The following is a 21,857-nucleotide window of genomic DNA, read 5'->3' as shown; positions in this document are numbered from 1 at the left end:
CGTTACTTTTGTGACTGCCTAGCGGAATGATACAGTACGCCACGGACTGTGGCCCAGTGTTAACAGCTGTTTTTATGATTTAAATCCTACTAAAGTTTCTCCACATTTCTGCAGCGGTAAGGAGAAACTTTATCACCATCGCTGTTTTAATCGGTGATTACGTCACTATTTAAGATTCTTGAGCAAATCTACCTGGCACGTTTCACCTAAAAGCTTCGCATGTACGAACCGTTCAATCACAAGAATTTTTTTTTAAAATCTCAGATCCCTTTAGAGGATTGTTCATATGAGAATATTGACGACGCATCCCCATAAGCTGCTGCAGCATCTTCGATCAGCGCCTCTGCACGGAAAAGCAATTTCGCGTATTTATGAACTTTTCACATGCGTTACAAACCACTTGAAAGCGGCCCGCCTGACATTGATCTCTGATCGGCAATAATGGGAACTTCTGGTTAAGCATTGTAACCTAGCGGCAAATAAAAAAATTTAAGAAGATAGATAAGTTTTCTAGTGTCTCTGGGTGTTACCTGCCTTTTAATTGAGATCCACGGATGCTTTTAATCCAAAATCTTCGTTTAAACACCTACCGGGCGATCAAAAAAGCTCGTATGTAGCATTGACGAGGTAGTGTACCATTGAGAGGACGGAATTTAGAGTGAGGCTCGCATGGTCGGCCATCGATACGACGCTAGAGCGCCGAGCTGCGGAAGGCCACAAGCGCTGTCTGCAAGGCAGGTGTCATAAATTCAAACTCGCTTCTTTTGAAACACTCTGATGCCTTCTAATCACGAGGCGCTGGTAGCCTTCTCAAATATCGTACCCAGTCGCCAACGTCACCGAAGGGAGAAAAATAATTGTGCATTATAGATGAAAAGAAAAACACAGAATCCTCCTCGCTGGAAGCTCGTGCAGCATAGATAGTGCGGCGGTCACCAGAGGGAGCACTTCGGCGAAGGGTTCATGCGGGTCTGGTCCCTGCAACCAAAGGTCACCGAGAAAGCCTCCATGTTCATCGCAGGCACTTCACAGCGGGCGCGGGGGCTTCCGAGGTGCCCCGCTTGCGTGTGGGAGTTGTTCTTGTACTTGCAGGCATCAATGCAGCGGCCCACAAAGTACAACTCCTCAGCCGTCAGGTTGAGGCCCGGCAACGTTCTGGTCCTTTCAGAAATGTGCAGCCTCTGGTGACCGGCGTGCGCCACGGTGGCGGCCACCAGATCTGCTACGCTCTCGGATGCCACGGTTTCGTTCAGGGGCAGATCAGGCGGCGAGTATCCCGCCTGCACTGCAAGCGATCATGGGAATATGCGTGACAACTTCGATATGCTCCTGAAGGGTGGTAGCTTTCTGACAGCTGCCAACACACAGGTGCTCGTGAGAACTAGTCCAAGAACATGAATGTTCCAATAAAATTAAAGAAAGAGCTTTAAAGGGACTTGACGTGCGATTGTTGAGTCTAAGAGCATTTCATCTTATCTCACGTAGAGCTTTCTTAGATGCCACAGTTAATTATGAGGCAACTGTGAAATATTGTGAAAATTGTGAATATATTGATGGGAATAGTATAACAGTTCAATGCATAGAAAAATACTGACTCTGAAGTTTTTCCTGTGCTCCCACCTTTTATTTAGACAGTGGTTAAGATCAGAAACGTAATAGGTGCATATTTCACAATAATTACTAGGAAACTGCGACCATCCGCAGGAGGGATATGCAGATAGAATAACTGCTATCGTGCAACTTTTATGCGAAAAACATTGTGTTAGCAAATCTGCGTTGAAAAAATGCGCTTGTCCGGAATATTCGGCCATGCACAGTAGAATGTATTTACCCCCCCCCCCAAAAAAAAAAAAATCTGTCTTCTAGGTAAATTAAAAAAGAAATTATTACTTTAGTAGTTTGCACTCCAAGCGATGAGATTCATCCCCATCAACTGATATGTGCGTGGCGTGATTACAGATATCTATGTGCACTAACATCTTTCCGTCAGCCATATTTATTGTGCAAAGCGAATTATACAGCGCCAAGCACAAAGCCAGAGGCGACATGACTGCAAAAAACAGCACTATGTTGTTTTGACGGCGCTTGCCATAGCGCTGGCGTCGTGCTATCGTTTAGTCACGTTTCGAACTTGGCACTACAAAAGTGATATGTAAAGCTAACTGTCCTGCATCAGTCCGTAACTATACAAAATAGAGAGACTAATTACATTTGCCTGGCGACAGCCATATCGACATAAGAGAGTACGTGGAGACTGCAAGAGCTAGTGTGTAAAGATATGGGTCTCTTCCTTTTTTTGGCATTATGATGAAAAGATATTTGAGATTTATTTGATTTTTTCTTACCTAAAATCTCTCTGCCGTTCTCACTACTACTAGACTAATAATTAGACATTCATCTGGTCACAGTTCGTTTGAATCATCTTTTGCGTGTGCAGTGGCTCTCACCGTTTCGTGGGAGTGATGCAAGCACCTCATATTTAGGATGTAGCGCTCTACGGTGTCCGTAGTGTTCCAGGGATTGGCGCGACCGTTGTCGTCATACAATATTCCTGTGCTGTCGTAGGCCTTCATGATCACGTGGGCTATGTCCTGCAGTAAGAACATAGAGCCACAGAGTGCTTTCTTGGCTTTTCAACAATAATTCGAGTGGAGATTGAGCTTCTTTTGTACAATGTCCTATTGCTGAAGTTTTAGATGGAGTTGGCTTAGGCCACATAATTTAGGACCTTATTCATTCTTCCATGAAAACAAGGGTACACAGTCGTTTTAGTACAAAGCTCCAAAGACTGGCACATCCTCTGAAAGGGGAAGATATTCCCCGCTAAGGTCACTTCATTTAGTTACCACAAAGATAGGCATAATGGACGCCAGTAAAGTAACCACTCGTTGCGCCAGCAAGAAACTATTCCGTGTGTATAAATCTTATACGAAGTAAGCTGCAGGAGATAAGCCCTCCGTTCTGTGGAGCATTCGTGAGAGGATCAAATTGTATTCATCCCCTGTACAGCTGCTAGCGCTCTTAGCATGAACTTTTGCTCACTTTAGCGGTTGTGTTGGTCTTCTTTGAGATGACCAGAAAAATTTATTGACTCACATTGCCTAGCGTTGCGTAGCTGACAGCCGCAATTCCCTTCGCAGGAAAAAAGTCTGGCTGCAATGCACCTGCCGGGATGACCACGATGTTGCCTTCATACGCATAGAAGGGGGTCAGTCCGCTGATGGTGAAAATGGCATTATTCTGGTCTGTCCACTTTTGGTGAATTATGGCCGATCGGGCCTTCAACCATCCATCGAAGAAGCTGCCGTCAGGCGGTATGTCCGGAAATTGAGCTGCGATTTGATAGAGTGATGGAAATTTCTTCGTTAAGAAGCACGCATTCAGAATGTGCGGTCACAATGACATACAGTTTTTAAGCAGTTCCGAAGAGCATTTCATAAAAAAATTCTGCTAGTTAGATTGCGGATAATTTACTGAGGTTCCGTTAGATAATATTATGCATAGTGCACGCGAAATAGAATTGCAGTTTTTAATAACGAATCACGGAAACCTTACCTTTAAGGTAGCAAAAGTAGGAGGTGCGTTGTGTTGCCTACGACTTGCTCTCCACCATGCCATACATTAATTGCGTAAAATTTGGAAATTTTGCTTATGTAACAGTTTTGAAAGGATGCGCATTGCACTCTTTTATGTTAGTTATTGGAAACGCTGGCGAATATACACTTAACCAGATATAGAATTCAGGCTAGTTGGTATGCAGCCCCGATGAGGAGGAGGAGGCAGAAAAACTTTATTTGAGGCCACCACTGAGGCCCAGTGAAGAAGAACGCTTGCCCCGCCAAGGCCAGCTAATAATCTGCCGAACCCGAGTGAAGCCAAACACTCCAGGAACGAGAAAAAAGGTAAGAAAAATAAGCAGATATATTGGTTGTGTTACGTAATTCGAGAATATGTTCTGTGCCTGTCTTGACCTCTGGACAGTTGGAACTGTGAGCTTTGTGACGCCATCCTAAGTTATAGAGCATTGATGTCAGGATAGTGCCAGTTTGAACTTTACGAAGAAGGTGTGCTTGTTTTGTGCTCAGTGACGGGTGATGACGTAAAATTGTGTGATTTTTCTTTGTGTTCTGGTAGTAGTCAGCTATTTGCTCTTTGGGCATTCCGGCGTCTTTGTCTTACTTTGGATTTAGCCAAGGGATCGAAGGAGTCTGGATGTTCATTTCGTGGGCTCGTTGATAAACCAACTTATTCCACTTGATCCCAGCATGACCAGGTAACCAACGCCTGATGATTGTAATGTAGGATTGCTTTTATAGGATTTCACTAGAATGCCATGTAGAGGTTTTTCCAGTAGTATGCGTCGTGTATTGCGGATGGCGTTGCTTGAGTCGATATAGATGTTGATGTTAGTGGTCTCGTGTTTAGTGAGTAAAGATGCTTCCTGTATGGCATATATTATCGCGCGCCTTTCTAGAGTGGTTACGTTGGGAGTGCTAGAAAATTGCTCAGCTGTACAGGTAATCGGTTCTGTCCGTCTGCTTTCATATACTGCACACGCGCGTGACCCTATATTAGACCATGTGGCGTCCGTGTATATCGTCATACATGTCTTGACTCTGTCATGAAGATGTGGTCTCATGTGTTTTGGTGTGTTTGGAAATGAAATGTTGCGCGGTAGCTGAGGGAACTGCCTAACTAGTGTCAGATTGATGGCGGCGATGTCTGCTCGGTTGGGGATGTCTCATCCGTGCTCCGTAGAATACAAGTGCGCTACCTGCCTGTCTCTGCGTTCTTGTTTAAGTTCGACGAGAGTGAAAAAGAGGTCAGTTCGTTTAATTAGCTGATTTGATGAGTTTACGGGTTGGCACGGAGCGGCCTTGTGAAGGCTGTTGAGCAAAGATTCGAATTTTATAGTTCGTGTTTGTGTTAGCGTAAGCCACGAAAGTGGACGAAGCATGGAAAATAAAAGACAGGCGCCGACGAACATGCAGTGTATATACTTAACGCTGGAAAATATACCACCTTAGAAGACCAGCTTTCCATCGTACGTTGTGTAGTTTGGTATTGAAAAGAATGTTAGCATTTGAAGCACGTTCTACGTTTTTAGTTTCTTTCTCTGCCTGCAGAGTATCCGCGATGCAATTAATTGCTCATACTATCCTTCGTTTTGTACATTTCTTTCGTTACCAGCTCGCAATATATTGCCCTTCATACAATAAACGTGGAGTAGTGAGCGCTCGTGTCATGGCGATCTACTCATAAAACTGCAAGGCTACAGTTATTGTCCATATAAACAGAGTTCACGGTTGCAGCTGACGCCTTCGCAAATATTAAGAAACTAAGTTTTCATGAAGATGTTAGTTGACAAACCTGCTTTTGCCTAATCCAGATATTGGCTTACGTGAAAAAAATTTAAAATAGAGAGATAATAACGATTTCACAGGAGCAGTACGTTTGTGTCTTCGTTTCTACAATGGGTTTACTGTTCATGCGTAATATCGAGCGCAACTAAACATGCCGCAATTCTTTCAAAGGTTTTCGATTAAAAGTGTGGCGCCAACTGACCGTAGTATTCGTTCAAGTAGGCTTCGTCTAGCCTCTGGCCGGGACTACCGATGTGGGCCTTCATATTGGCCAGCTTCCGGAGAGCAACGTCACGCGCGGCGCCCTCGAGCCACGTGGATGCCTCCAAGGTCGCTCTGAAGGCGGCACAAACTTTGATAAAGATGTCCGTGGCTTTGTTCAGCGCAGCCTGGCTGACAACTGCGAAGTCCAGCGGAATACATATGCATCAAGATTGGTAATGTGCACAGGAATTCTTCCATTGTGTCAGTTCAAATTTTCATCAAAAATTCGCTCATAACTCGCCACCGCATTCTTTTCGGTTTTGGGCGAACAGGCTAGTTATGAAAAATAAAAGGAGTCACATTTAATGAAATAGAAGCATCTGAAAATCTCTGTGTTGATGCTACGTTGTTAAAAAAGAGTGCTTTAGAGAACATGCTATCGTGCCTGAAATGGTTTTAGGTATGAGCTCCTTGTCTATGCTCTTCAAGCCTTTTTCTCAGTTTCTCTAGTGCATTTTCGAAGTGATGAGAAAATTCACAGAACATCACCAGTATTCCTACGTTCCATAACGCATCAAGTGTCGAAGCCAGCAGCTTTTCGTCCTTTGTTGAGCTACAGTACAAGACCGCGGAGCCCAAACGTAGTTATCATTGAAGATGGCACCCTAATCTCGAGCATTCGTGAAACATATGGCTTTACTGTGGGGCAGTTTTTCTCTGCTCGTCTACAAGTGATGCGCTTCAGTAGAGTTTGCTCTCGGGCTACTTCGTATTGTTGATTTAGGTTCATAGTTTTTTAGCAGCGCTGTGTTCGCCGTTCTTCTCTTCCTTCTTCCTCTTTTCTTCGGCCGTTGAGCTGAAAAACTATGAGCTGCAAGTGGTGTTCTGCTAGCCATCTCAGTAATAGTTCGAAGTTCTCTTAGTGAGCTTCCACTTCACATGTTTAGTCTCTTGTGCTCACTGATTATGAACGAGGAGACGACCTTATATCTGTACTATCACCAAAAATTTATTTTAGTTTCAGCACTTTTCAATACCCCTAATATACGATCTATAAGAGCCGGAAAACCAATTTACATAATTTTTTAACGTCCTTCGCACACTCTGGCTACAAGAAATTCACTTTACTATAACGGGGACAAATGGATGCAGATAATACAGCTCGGCGTGATGAACCTTTTCGCTGTATCTCCAATTGTACAGAATATTTTGAGAGGTAATATGAAAACATTCTATTTTAGTTAATTGCGTCTATCCTGACATTACAATATAAGGCAAGATCATTACGAGCTTCTTGTGTGCACGTTACAAGCCTGCCACAAACTGCACTGAACACCGTAAAAACGTACTAGTTCTCAAGTATTTGGCAGTAATTGGGAACTCCAAGATTTCCATGGCCTGATCGAAGCAAAACGTCTTAGCGTCCTTTCCGATGGCAAACTTGTCCAGCCGCGTGTAAGGGAGCAGGGTCTCGAACAGGCCCCAGGCCAGCACAGACCGCATTCCGAAGCCGCCCCAGCCAGGGTCAGCAAGTACCACCGCGCAATCTTGGAGGAGCTCCTTCTGGAACGCAATCTTGTCGCCAGGTTTGTACGTGCCGTGGGTATACCTGGTCACCGAGGTGGCCCATTGATCTGCACACGAAAAAGTAACGTTGTTGTTATGCTGCATTGTTCCACACATCTCCTCGTGGTTGCTCAGACTATGCGGAAGTTTAGTGTGAAGGCATTTCATTTTGCATATTTTACTGTGTTTGCTAGTGTCGGCCAGTGAACACCTTAAGACAGACAAATGTCGACAGCCGCATTGCCATTAAGAGCGAGGACGTGACCGGTAGTGTTTGGGCTTCGATGTGTTTGAATTACACCTAATTTTAAAATGGAGTAAAAAAGTAAAGGTACGCGGTCACCCTACGGGCATCTATTTTATACGAATATCGGACAAACTGGCTTATCAAATGGGTGCGTTAAGCTGCTATACTGGTTTGAGCAAAACATCGTGATAGCGTTACTTTTTAAACGCCCTTTCGCACACATTTGACCGCCAAGTTATATATTTGAGAACGACACGATGCATCCAGGTACCAACCACTAAGCATGCGGTTTACGGTTTCTGGGTGTTTAACCTCTCAAAGCGGCTAAAGCTCTGAGGGACGCCGTAGTGAAGGGCTCCAGAAATTTCGAACACATGAGGTTCTTTAACGTGCACTGACATTGCACAGTTCACGGGCGTCTGGAATTTTGGCTCCATCGAAATTTGACGACAGCGGCCGGGATCGAACATGCGTCTTTCGGGTCAGCAGCAGAGCGCCATAACCACTGAGCCACCACGGCGGCTCTACTAAGTACGCAACTAAATGTTAATTTGTAAGCGTGAACCTAGAAAAGGAACAGTTTAATAATGTGCACACAGAGCCCATAGTTGGGAAAGCACTGACTGCTGCTTGGTCACATAAGAAGAATGCCCTTCAACTTCTCAACGCGGCGTATAGGCAAATTCCTCAAAGTACTGCGTGGCATTCGCCTCTGCCGAGGGGTCCTTCCTTGCCCGAATGACAACAGCCACGATTTTATACGAAATTTTGGTTTTCCTGACAAACACGCACTCACCTGATTTCATGTGCGGCTCCATGCTGAGGTCCATATCTTTGAGAGCTCCAGTAGTAAACGGGCTGCTCCCGTTCACGTGCCTTTGTAATCTGATGTTAACTGCAAAAGGAAAAGAAAGGGCGCTCTAGCCTGTTTGTATTACTTCAAATGGTCGCCAACAACGCACTTTTCGAAAACGAGCAATGCGTTACAAAGTCGCAAAATAGTTTGCCTTCTCCTGCCAAGGGGCAAGAGTGGCACCCAAAAAGCTAAATCCATACAAAAGCCACAACGTGCCCGTTCACATCGGCTCGCACCTCTCACGCTCCACATAAACAAGGGGCGAAAGAAAGTTCATCCAGTAATTAGAACGGCGTGAGTGCTGTAACGCACACTTCCCGCCATAGCACACTGCGTGAATTCAATGTCGTTCCGAAGACAGGGTGTTTCATTTTAGGGAGCAGCTTCTACAGGGGCCCATTTTCGGGTCGAGTGGCGTGCCTCACCGTCGGCGTCACGGGGCGCGGAACGCAGCGAAGGATGAAAGACGGCGACAGTGTAGACAGCTCAAGGAGGAAAGCGGACGAGAAGGGTACGGCAATACTGCGACAGTAAGATCGCCGATGACCATCCGTAAGGTATGTGTCCAAGTCCGCCATCACTCACAGTAGAGCTGCTGTTTCTAGGCCGCATCGTTAGCGAGGATAGAGTACGCCCAGACTCGCAGAAAACACCTGCTATAGAACAGTTTCCACCGGCGGCCGATAAAAAAGCAGTGCGCAGATTCCCCGGACGGTGCGCATATTACCGATGATTTGTGAAAAACTTTTCGCTCATCGCTGAGCCCCCGACCCAACTGACGAAGGCGGAAGTGTCATTTAAATGGGAAGCGCCACAAGCAGAAGCCTTCAAAGAACTTCAGCGTCGTCTACAGTCCCCACCAATCCTCGCGCATTTTGATGAAAACGCCGATACTGAAGCTCATACCGACGCAAGCCGAGTGGGCCTAGGCGCCGTCCTCGTTCAAAAAAGCGACGGGCTGCAGAAAGTCATCGCATACGCTAGCCATTCCCGTTCCAAGGCCGAGGCTAACTATTCGACAACTGAGAAGGAGTGCATTGCCATCACCTGGGCTACATCGAAATTCCACCCCTAACTGTATGGACGACCGTTCAAGGTGGTCAGTGATCACCACGCGCTGTGCTGGCTTGCCAACTTGAAGGACCCCTCCGGCCGTCTCACTCGATAGAGTCTGCGCCTCCAGGAGTTTGACGTCACCGTCGTTCACAAGTCCATACGCAAACACACTGACGCCGTTTGCCTCTCACGAGCCCCTGTAGATGCACCGCCGCCGGACGACGATGAGGACGCCTTCCTGCGACCCATCAGCTCCAGCTCTTTTGGCCAGCAGAAACGCTCGGACCTCGAAGTAAAACGCCTCATCGAGTACATGGAAGGCAAAGTTTTTTGGACCCCGCCTCATTCAAGCGAAGACTTTCTTACTTATGTGTACAGAATGATGTCCTCATGAAGAACTTCGGTGCGAACAAAACAGCCTACCTCCTTGTTGTACCTGCTTGTCTCCGAAAAGTTCTACAGGCTTCACACGACGAGCCGACAGCTGGACATCTGGGGTTTACTCGCACCCTCCGCCGCATTCAAGACAAGTATTACTGGCCCCGACTGTCTGCTGATGTCACACATTATGTGAAAAACCTGCCGAGATTGTCAGCGACGAAAGACCCCTCCCTCCCGACCAGCAGGATTTCTGAACCACATTGAACCCCCCTCAAGGCCCTTTCAGCAGATCGGCATGGACTTGCTTGGCCCTTTTCCAACGTCAACATCTGGAAATAAGTGGATCATCATAGCGACCGACTACCTGACCCACTACGCCGAGGCGAAACCCCTACCGAACGGAACAGCAGCAGAAGTCGCCAAATTTTTCGTGGAGTGCATTCTTCTTCGACACGGCGCCCGCGATGTGCTCATCACGGACAGAGGAACAGCATTCACGGCGGAACTAACGCAAGCCATCCTGCGCTACAGCCAAACCAGCCACCGGAGGACAACTGCATACCATCCGCAGACCAACGGACTGACCGAGCGCCTGAACAAAACCATCGCCGATATGCTCGCTATGTATGTCGATGCCGAACACAAAACCTGGGATGTCATCCTGCCTTACGTCGTCTTCGCCTACAACACCGCAGTGCAGGAGACCACCCAGATGACGCCTTTTAGGCTCGTCTATGGCAGGGAGGCCACGACCACGCTAGACGCCATGCTGCCCAACGTTACAGAAGAAGAGAACGTCGACGTTGCCGCCTGCCTTCAACGCGCAGAAGCAGCTCGAAGGCTTGCCCGATTCCTTATCAAATACCAGCAGCGGACCGACGCCAGACTCAACAACCTACGAAGGCGCAACTCAGAATACAAGCCAGGAGACCAAGTCTGGGTTTGCACGCCGTGGATTGAGTGAAAAGTTTTTTCGCCGCTCTTTCGGCTCTTGCAAGGTTCTTCGTCGGCTAGGTGAACTAGATTATGAAGTCATCCTTGACGCAATGACTGCATCCCAGCGACGCTGCGTACGAGCAGGAGTTGTCCATGTCGTCCGTCTGAATCACTATTATGCGCTCTAAAGAACGCTGCATTTCCAACTATATTTTCGCAAGATCCGTTTTATTTGTTGCTAGTAGCATCAGGTCGATGCTTCTTTGAGAGGTGAGTAATGACGCGAATCTTTGCAGTGTTTGTTCATTCTTCAAATCTGCCGCCACGCCGTTTTATCGCTTTGTTTGCGACGCAAGACAAGGCGGATTTATAGTGGTGGCGAAGGCTGGGCCGAAAAGTGGTTTAGCGCGACTGCAGCACAACCAGAGGATGGGGGGGGGGCAAAACACTCATATAAATAAATGATAAAACTACAAAATTGGAATGTAATCTGCCAATAGAAAAGAAAAAATATATTAGCACCTTGTTTTATGAAAGAGGTAAGTCATTTTATTAAAACCTGGCAAATTTTGTATTTTTGCAACACTCTTGACCTGCCCCCTATTCATGAGTGTGCGGTGCATTACAGCGCGTCTTTGCAGGCCTTGTTTCGATACCCGGCTAACCCGGCCACAGTGGCGGGAGCTCACGAAGCGATTTCTTATCGCCAGCTGTCTGCGATGGCGCGCCTGGTAAAGCGCATAAATTTAGCTCGCCGGTCTCAAAATGCTCCTTTTGCGAAGTTTTCGTCGTCCTTGCACGTCGCTTCTTTGTCACCGTTCGGTAAGATTTGCACCCCGCTGCACCGCTGCGGCAGTTTTCTCGGTTTTGTCGTTTCCTTCGGCGTGCGGCCAGTGCGAAGCCTTTTTCCGTCTTTGCACGCTTCGCGCTCTTCTTTTGAAGCGCTTAGCGCTTCATTTCAAGATGAGCTTGCGGCATGTGAAGAAACGATGCTCCGTGGTACACTGCGACAGCGTGGATAGTACCATTGGTGTCACGCTACACCGATTCCCGCTGGACTTTCACAGGTGTTTCGTCTGCTCTAGGTATGCGCGATAGCTTCGATATGGTTTCGCCGGGCTGTTCGCTCGTGTTTCATAGCTGTAACCCGTTCGTGCGTACTTGGCTTCATGTTTTCGGGGATATTTATGTACTACACTGCAGGGCACACACTTTCAGTGCTGAGGTGTGCGAATGTCCTTGCCCCGCGAATGTCCTTGCACTTCACTGTACGCTGTACTACATGTGTACTTTTGTTGACGTAAAATTACTTCAAATTGATCCGGCTAACGAGTAGAAGTACTCTGGAGATGGTACGCCGGCTCAATGTATGGTATTTGCTCATACGTTGAGCACGTTTGAGGGTGCTAAAGCTGGCTTTAACATTGCCTTGCAGATGTAAACGCACCTGCTATATTCTTTCAGCTGAAGAAATTAAATGTGAAGAATAATCCCAGTGTGCTCTATGGTCTGTGTTGATGCGCCTACTTATGTCATGTTATGTTTGCTTCAATTGAAGCTGTCGTAGCATTGTTTTCTATACTTTTCAATTTCCTGACAACGTTCGTGGCACTTCAGGGCTTTTTCCTATCTGCACTGTGACTATTGAGATGATTAGCCAACTTAAAAAATACTGCTTGTGCTGCCTGTGACATGTATTTTTTGTTTGTGTGCCAAGGGTGTGCTTTGTGACTGTATTTGTTTGGTTGCTGCAATAAACAATGAATATGAAACTATGAAAACCATACTTGCCGTACACTCTATTGCGAACTGTGCACTTGAGCCAGTGTTTTGTGCATCATACCTTGCTGTACTCAAAAGCTCTCAAAAGTACTAGCACCAGTATTTGCACTACGAATCATGCATGCTTCGCCAGTGTCTGAAAGTGTTGCTGCCTTTCTATGCTGCCCCTCCTTTACCAGTCACTTTCATTGCGTTCCCAATTGCACATTAACAAGGCCATAACTAGCAGGAACTCGAGCACATTTGACTGGCAAAGGTTGGGGCGCGCTGAAAGGCAGCAACCTTCGAGAGATACGGGCTCGAAAACGCGGTTTCTACAGAAAGACCGCTTTATAATTCGCGCCAAAAGCATACGTATGCGTGACGTCATTCTACGTCACGTTTGCGTAGTTTGCCCCCCAAAATCCAGGGGCGCTGGAGTGCCCATGAGCCGCCATTTTTTGGACCAATGGGCGTCTATGGAGCCTTCGCTACCAGTATACATCTACCTTGCGCAAGACGCGACTAGATTTATCTCGATTGATCGCAGCCAGGCAGAGCTTATTTACGTTGTTCCAGAATGGTCTAGTAAATTTGCACGCTTTATCTAGAAAGTTCGCTATGAGCTTTAAATTGAGCATGGTCGACAGCGGCGGGAATTCTGTTCGACGACCGCCGAGCACGCTTGTCGCTTCGCCGCCGCCGAGTGATTCAGTTCATTGTGGGCGCAAGTCAGCCCAATAAACAGTTTTTTTAAGAAGAACTTTTGTCCGTCTTCCTCGCTCCTTCGACTGCCGTCACCACTACTACGTGACAATATATCTCTTCAGTGTCCCTAATTAAGCATGAGGTGCGATTCTGGGTTGCACCCATACGAGCGGAGAAACGAATAAAAGGTGCGTGGCCTTTTCCAATGTTCGATAAGAGAAATGCGCTTACGTGTTTGGTCGTAATTAAAGAACTCTCCGGGAAGGCTTGTGTTGATGTCAGGGCTGTAGCCGGGGTATGCCGACAACTTGTCGCGGAAGTAGCCAAGGGCGCCATTGGGCAACTTGAACATTTCGTTTCGTTTGCTGAGCCACGCTTCCCAAATGTCGCTGATCCTGAACTGCGGAGGCAGTGAAAAATAGTCTATTTAAACTTCATCTATGTTCGTTTTGTTCTTTCACTCACAACATACGGATAGGCCCTCATTGTTAGTTTCTGCAGTATTTCATAAAATTGTGTGTGTTGATTAAATACGTATGTGTTTTCACATTTTCTCAGTATGCATCAGGTAGCATTCTAGCATCAAAGCCCTCTTGGCTCTGGTGTATTTTTCCAGCTTTAGTGTTGCCACATGCACAGTTCTGGTCCTAAATCCACTAAGTCTCCTTGAAAAACTGTTGAGTAGATATTGTTAGAGAAGTGTGGGTCTAGTTGTCACATAGGAGGAAAGTCAACAGTCACCGAAGCCGATGAAAGCATATAATTTTTTTGTAATTATTATGTGTGTGGTGTTAGCCAAAGAACTGTAATAGCGCAATCATCTTGCGGCTGAAAGGTGATTGATTAGAAGCTAGATGAAAAAACGACCACATGCCACTGGTTATACTCCAACCCCAATTTAGCTGTAAGATAAGTGCACCATTAATTTGCCACTGATGAACACCACGAAGAAAAAAAAAAGAAATATTCCCTTCCGCTCTCCATGGTTTCAGCGGCTGTTGAATTCATTCAGTTAAAAAAGCGTGTAACGAATGCGTAGAAAAAGTTAAATTAAAAAAAACATTCCAGGATATTGCAAGAACAGAAACTGCATTAGTGCATACAAAGACCGTCTTTGTCAAGAGCTTATTGCGCCCCACTTTCACTTGGATCAGCGCTACTCAGTGGAATTCGATACTTAACGCTTAGCGAGCGGTAGAGCTTACAAGTGAACACAGGCGTGCTTGCTGTGCACAGTATAGACACAGTGAATACTCCATTTTTCTTTCAGTTGACTAATGTGAAAGTTCTCGACAGAGCGTTTTTCAACGGGAAGTTATTTATGAACGTAATTTTTCACATATCTGAAGATTTCTCCAGAGCAATCAAAATATCATCAGGTCCATCTCAATACGCTCGTAGTTTTCTTATTATGAACATTTTAAAAACTGGCCCCATTGAATTTTTATTGTATACTTATCATTTTAGTGTTAGCGCAGAACAAACTTTAAAAACAATATTTTGTTGAACATCAGAAGGCTAGACCAGTTCGAAACAGAATTTCAAAGATGCCTCATGATTGAAACTGATGTCCAAGAATGCTCGGCTTTGGACTAAGAGGTTAGAATCCTGTGCGGGGCGATTCTACTATCTGTGTATTGCAAAAGAAGTTGATAGCGTCACTAAAGCCAGGATCCGTTGGTATCCTATTTTTTGTTCACGGAACAATATTTTAACATTCATGTAAACATGCAGCCGCCGCTACTGAGCTCATACAACCAAATAACCCCCTTCCCCCTCGCAGAAGCTATGTATAAGAAGAGCGTGCCCGGAATGCCGTAAGAACTTTGAATCTGAGGTAATTACCAAAGCAAAGAACTTAAACACGTAACAGCCATATAACCATTATTACAGTGCGGCGTATGCACCGCCGACTGTAAAAATGCGATCACCGATCCGCTGACAGCGGCGTTTTGAAGTGAAGTTTTTTTTTTTTTTTCAGAGAAAACCTGTTGAGAAAAGTCTAAATCCTAGAGAATACACGTTTTCAAAAATTAGATGGGACACTTAAGCTCCGCCTTAAGGGTATGAAGTGATAGCGTAATGGGTTAATTTCGATATATGCAGAAGGTCATTGTCTACATTCATCCATCCCTGGGATCCCTCACGCCCTTCCTGGCGTAGTGGTGCAGCTGTTAAGCGGTGCGCCACTGCCTTGCGATGGCAGGTGCTCCCAGCGGTGGACCCTGCGCTCTTCTGGATACTCTTCCCGAGCGACCAATCTTTAATTTAACCGCCACCTGCCACTGTGGGCAGTTTGCTCACAATCCGGTTGGCAGGTTGTGATGACGCCGCGAGGTCACGTCACGCCGACCTACCTCCCAGGTTACTTTCTGGGGAACAATTGCCAGGGCCATGGCCGTGACTCTTCGCTCACAACGCCGGCACCGAGAATTCCAACATCGGACTTACTAGCGAATTGGGCCTTCAACGCTATGGTATTAAAAGAGACGTAAAACTTATCGAGAGATGTGGATGTGCAGGAATGTCCCGTGTGATAACGAGACGATGCTGGCACTTAAAAACATCGCAAGAAGTGAGTTGATTAGCTTCGCGCAACATGGCGTACTAGTTTACGAGAGAAATATATCTCTGGCAACGTGCTATGCTGTGGTTATTTTTTTCATCATAACGCAATGTGTTAAATGGCTACCGCTATCCCATCAAGGTAGGTTTCTTTGATATTGTGCAGTTGAAGCATATAAGACTGTCAATCTGTAGTTTATCGTTTGCCGATTATCGCTTGAACGCCTCCCACAAGAAAAGAGACAAAGCATCGCATGAGTTGCTGAATAAGGGGTTAGTTTGGGTTCGATATAAAGCTTTGTCCGCTCTAATACATCCTAATTTAGATGCTAAGCATGGCTTTGTAGGATATTCGAGCACAAAGACACTAAAGAATATAGAATCAATGCACCTACTTTCACCGCCCGTTTGCCTTCGATGAAGGCGGTGTCGGATAGAGTGAAATCAAAGAGGACAGGAATGCCAACGTCGAGGGCGAGGCGCACTGCCATGTCCACGGGATCTATCCTCCATGCAGCACCCAAATTCGTCAGGTCGAGGTTTATTTCGACGAGCCACGACTTCAGTGCATTCACCTGCGAAAATTTATTTCTTGAAAGACAGCTGCAAACTCGATTACCCTATAAGCTCAAACAAATCCTGATAGCGAGTGCAAGCGCTTAACTTCACTACTCAATTCTTGCGGCTTCGCAAGTACTTGCTTTCGTCGAGCTGCTGTAGCGACTGCGAAAATATTAATATTTGCGTAAGCGTCACCATTGTCGAACGGTATCAGAGACGAAGCGTTATCATGCATATTCGCGTGTCTCACCATGATATTTCATTACTATCTTTAAATGCTGCTCACATACTGCCGCTAACAGATTGGTCTCGAAAGTGCGATGGCGTCAAGTACAATCAGCATAGCGCTTCCCGGTCTAAGCCAATGTAACCACCTTGGCTAAAGGATTTGAGGACACCAAAAAATTTCGTAACACGCCAGAGTTCAGCGCTACCCATTTTCACCGCCACCAAAACTAATGAACAAAAGCGAACATTGGCGCTCAGCACAGGCTAAACGAAATAAGAATGACAAGCAAAAGCTGATATTCAGAGAGGCGCTTTAAGAAATGACTTTGCAAGAAGTAGTCATAAGCCAACAAAACGAGCACCTGGGTTGATACGGAAATCACGCATAAATGCATCACCTTTCCTTCAGGGACCTCTTGGCTCGTAATCGTTTTATACATTTTGCGGTATTTAACTCCCATAACTACCACTTCTCAGAGGCAACTTGAAGATGTTCACATGTCCTCTTCTCTTCAGAGTTAAGCGATATTAAAGCTGCGACGGCTGGCATCCGTATTTGTAAAGAAAACAGTCCGCCTTCAGTGTTATTGGCTCTGATTACGTTGGCTACTGTATAGGTTTCCGTAGACTGTAATCAGAACGTTATTGAGAGAGGCAGTAGCGCACAGCAATGAGACATTCCGTCAGTAACGAATGTGGAAGTAAAGAAAGTGTTAGGAGCAATGCAAAGCGGGAAAGCAGCTGGTCAGGATCAGGCAACAGCAGATCTCATGAAGGATGGAGGGGAGATTGTGCTAGAAAAAATAGCCACCCTGTATACGGATTGCCTTATGACCTTGGCCGCACTAGAACGATAACATTATCTTAATTCATAAGAAAGCAGACGTCAAGGCTATGAAAAATTAGAGACCGATCTGCTTACTTCGAGTGCACTACAACGTATTGACTGAGGTAAATACAATCGGGGCAACCTTAGAGTTCAATCAACGAAATGATCAGACAGGCTTTCGTAAAGTATAGCCTAGAAAAGAGCATGTTCGCAATATCAACCAGGTGATGCAGAAACGCTCAGAATGAAACCAATCCGTATATGTAGCCCTCATTGATTACTAGAAGCCATTTCACTCAGTGGAAACCTCAGCAGTAACGCCGGCATTGCGGAATCAGGGTGTGGAACCGTCTTACATGAAAAAGCTGCAAGATATCTATAGCGATTGCAAAGCTTCTTCATTCCTCCCTAAAGTCAGTAATAAAACTCAAAACGCTGTGAGGCTGGAAAACACGATGTCGCCAATCCTATTCACCGCCTGTTTCAGGTGGTGTTCCGAGGCATGAATTGGGAACAGTTGGGGATAGGAGTTAATGGAGAATGCCTAAGTAATTTGCGATTTACTGATAACATTGCCGTGATAAGTCACTCAGGAGATGAGCTGCAAAGCATTATCAATGAGTTAGAGGGGCAATGCAGAACTGTAGGTCTTAAAGTTAACATACAGAAAAGCAAAGTAATGTTCAATAGCCTGTCAATGAAACAGCAGTTAAAAATTGGTAGCCAGGAGCTGGGTGTGGTAAGAGAATGCATCTATTCAGGGCAGGTAGTGGCCGCTTATTTGGATCATGAGGGGGAGATAACTAGAATAATAAGAATAAGGCGGAGCGCATATGACATTTTCTCTCATATCAAGAATGGCCGTTTATCAATATCCTTCAAGGGAAAAGTATACAACAGCTGTATCTTATCGGTACTCACCTATGGGGCAGAACCATAGAGGCTAACGAAATGTGTTCATCTTAAGTTAAGAACAACGTAGCATGCGATAAACATGAAAAATATAATGTTAAGAGACCGGGAGTGGGCAGAGTGGGTGAAGGGCACAAACGCGAGTTAATGTCATCCTAGTTGAAATGAAGAGGAAGAAATATACTTAGACAGGGCATATGATACGAAGGCAAGATGATCGCTAGTCTTTAAGGGTAATGGAGTAGATTCCAAGAGAAGACAAGCGTAGTAGCGGGCGGCAGACAGTTAGGTGGGCGGATGAGATTAGGAAGTTTGCGGAAATACGGCGGCCGCACCTGGCAAAGGTCAGACTTAATAGGAGAGACATAGGAAAGGCCTTTGCCCTGCAGTGGGCGTAAGCAGGCTGATGATGATGATGATGGCCCCTTGTTCCCACCCTTACGTCCTTCCTCCCTTCCGTTCAGATATCTGCCGAAAAAAAAAGCATTCGCGATCGCCCATGTCACTGCTCGCGTAGTTCACTTAAAGACGGGCATTGATAATCAAGTAGAGATCACTGTTCTGAGCGGTCGCAATACTTCATCCACATTGATCAGTGTGTTCTGACTGCACCCAGAACCGGTCCGAAAACATGCCAAGGAAGCGTGGTGCCGTGAAAACAAGCGGTATCCACAAACATTAACGAGGTGGAGAGGGGACAGGACAGCTTACATTCAGGAATAAAGTTTTGATTAAAAAATCAACAGTCATCTGTATTTTCCAACAAAGATGCATCATATGTATTATTAGCGCTCTTATTTTTTTAGCTGGTGCGCCAGTAGAGATTGCACTATATCCGCAATGATGTGCTATGCAACCTCCAGGAAAGTCGTTGCACACTGACCTCATCGTATTTGTTCGTGATGTGCCTAAAGCAGGCCTTGACGAGTCCTGCGGCTATCTGCCAGGCGGTCTGGCCCCTGGCCGGCACGTTGCTGGAGTAGATGGCGTCAAATGAAGCATTGCGTATGGCAGCCTGAGCCTGGAATTGGAAGGACAACTTTGAACAATGTGTGGCTGTCGCAAGTTGACAGGTTTGAACACTTTAGAATAATATCACTGTGTCCTACGATAAAATCTAGAATGAAATAATATTTTTTTACTGGAGGCATTCGCTACCGCTCCAAAAGGAAATGGAGCCACGTGGTGAGGCCGGCATGCTTCGCCATCTATACACTCCGGTCGTAAATGCTCAGACAATCGTAATCAGGCACAATGAAATTACCATTATTTAATTCATTCCAATTGCTGACTACAAATAAAAACACAGTCGTGTCCTCCAGCTGCACTCTTAGAAGCCGCAAGGCATCGCTTATTGGTTCTTCTATCAATAATGAGTGTTGCTCTCATATTCTCAGTTAACCTTGTTTAGAGCATCACTCGTCTGCATTTTACCTAGACGTTGGAAGTGACGTGGGTATATGCTAACCTTGGAATTCCATTAGACGAGTGGTCTGGTTAGCAAACCTGGCGTCTTAATGAGTATATAGCAACTCAAGTGGTACGATGAAACAAAATTATTCTCGCCAAATAATCATGACGTGGCGTCGATTCTGCGAAGGCTCGAAAGCCATACTGATATACAACATTTCCCTAAACCAGCGGACCAAACAACGACAAAAGTAAATTGCCTGGCCTACGTTGAAAACATGCGTTTTCAGCGCTCCTCCACCTAAACAAGAAAGAGTTTTACATGGCGCAAGTTCAGGGCTAGTTCTTGTACAATCAATATCCTTGATATTGGTAAATTCAAAACCAAGGAAATTGACAGAATTTCTGACAATGAAAAGAAAGAAATTCAAAATGATTTGGAAGGCATCGGTGAGCTTCTATTTAAAAGTTTAATTCTCCGTTTTCTTCTTGTTTTGCAGCTGAGGTAAGCAACACTGTGAGTGCACTTCTTGGAGACGTGTTCTAAAGCGAAGTGCAATATTTAGTTGCACCCCGTGTGTCTGATACACTTTACATATTGCAAAATGGGGAAATGGCTTCTTTACTCAGAGGAGTGGCCTCTGCTCTGCCGCTTCAGTTCGTGCCGCTAGGCCTGGGTCATCCAGAAAACAGCCTAGGCGCTTTGAAGATACGCCACACATTCAGCTCTGCGACCATACAGGCGGCCGCTCACGTTCATGATCTCTAGCTGAGCTTCTTCTTCAGCATCATTCATTCCGTTCGGCCACCCTGAAGGTCCAGATATGAGGGCATACAAAGAGCCAGTGCGGCATAAATATTCCGTCAAATTGAAAAAAGAACGCTAGGAGAGGAAGAGGTGCAAACAAATCAAGGACCACGCTTCAAAGGGTCTTCCGCCAAACGACAAGTTCGCGAAACGTCAGGGATTCGATGGCACACATAGTGAGCGCTGGAAAGACGTTCCATTGCTTGCCAATAGCGGGTTTCCCTGGCTCACGCGCTCCTCAGTAGCAGCTTGCTGCAAATGCATATACTTGGAAATGCGAGGTAGAGGTGTTAAAGCGACCACCGAATCAGCTCACATAGTATCATTAACTTGCGATTCGGTTTTACGCTGTGCTCATTTAAATTTGTTGTAAAAAATGAAGTTATCGCATATTCGTGTCAAGCAAGAACTAAAGTTTGACGTCAACATCACTCTGCAACGGAACAAAATGTGGAAGGCTCACCGCGAACGCAGGCTTTATGGGCTGACGCTGTTCTTTATGAAGCGGAAATTATTTTCTTCGTTGGAATAGCATGAACCTTAGGATGCATCTTTAGGATGTAACGGTTTTCAAACGTTGTTTGTTCGCAAAACCGTTGTTTGTTAGCAACCCATTATGAGGGCAGACTGGCACACAGTAGCAAAATATCGAATGCCAGTTGAGCAATTTTCTTTTTCTTATAGTTTTTCACTCTTTGTTGTTGTGGTTAAGAACAGGTATAAGCGTGTTGCAAGGAATTTCATTTCGACGTGCACACGAGCAGTCGGGGCTGAACTGAACCGTGACATACCGGCCTTGTAAAACCTGTTACTGGGTAGAGACTAAAGCCAGAAAAAACGCAAAAGGTTTCACAACGAATAGCGCAGTGGATCATCAGGCCATGCGTGATTCATACGCCACAGGTCTATAGTAGAGATAAGAAAGGAAATGAACAAGCGGTTGCATGCAAGACATAGGTCGCTCGCCGATTTTATCACAAGAGGACCGCGCGTGCCCAAAGGAAGACGCGTCCTCTTCTAGAACAACTGGCTCATGGACTGTGGCTTCTGTCCCATCCCCTGTTCATTTCGTGTTTGGTAGGAAGCAACAATGTATGCTGTCTATCGCATCCTCCGGATCTCGGGTCAAGCGAATTTTGGGCTAACGAGGCGGCCTCTTTGAAAACCATATTGGAAGCCCTCCTTGCGCACGTATGTACGTGCCCAAGCATACACTATTGGGCACATTACAACGTATGCAAGTATACTGTAGAAAACACCATACTCTCTAATTCAGAATCCGCAATCAGGTGGCTCGCTTTCAAGCTGAGGTATTTTGTGCAAGCAAATATGGTGACACGTTAATAAATCACCCTAGCCTGTGTCCTCGCGAATGGCAGTTTCTTTTTATCGATAATCATCGATTACATATTGCATATGTGGCATAGTTCTCGCCAGTTTGAACCCGAGTTGACGTGAGCTGTTTA

At 45.7% G+C, this 21,857-nt stretch overlaps 1 protein-coding gene across 1 annotated transcript; it reads right to left on the bottom strand.

The window, feature by feature from the left end:
• Window positions 1-932: 932 nt before the first annotated feature.
• LOC144129835 (neprilysin-1-like) lies at window positions 933-20,379 on the bottom strand. Its single transcript, XM_077663901.1, has 10 exons — window positions 20,338-20,379; window positions 19,057-19,194; window positions 16,039-16,218; window positions 13,310-13,478; window positions 8,177-8,275; window positions 6,917-7,201; window positions 5,566-5,763; window positions 3,097-3,332; window positions 2,448-2,591; window positions 933-1,280 (listed from the first exon to the last, which is right to left on the bottom strand). Exons 1-10 carry the CDS (start codon window positions 20,377-20,379, stop codon window positions 933-935), a joined length of 1,839 nt encoding a protein of 612 aa, XP_077520027.1.
• Window positions 20,380-21,857: the final 1,478 nt, after the last annotated feature.

The sequence above is a fragment of the Amblyomma americanum genome, chromosome 4, assembly GCF_052857255.1.
Source record: "Amblyomma americanum isolate KBUSLIRL-KWMA chromosome 4, ASM5285725v1, whole genome shotgun sequence".
NCBI lineage: Eukaryota > Metazoa > Arthropoda > Arachnida > Ixodida > Ixodidae > Amblyomma > Amblyomma americanum.
The sequence above is the reverse complement of the archived record's forward strand: the minus strand, read 5'-3'. Positions and strand labels throughout refer to the sequence as shown.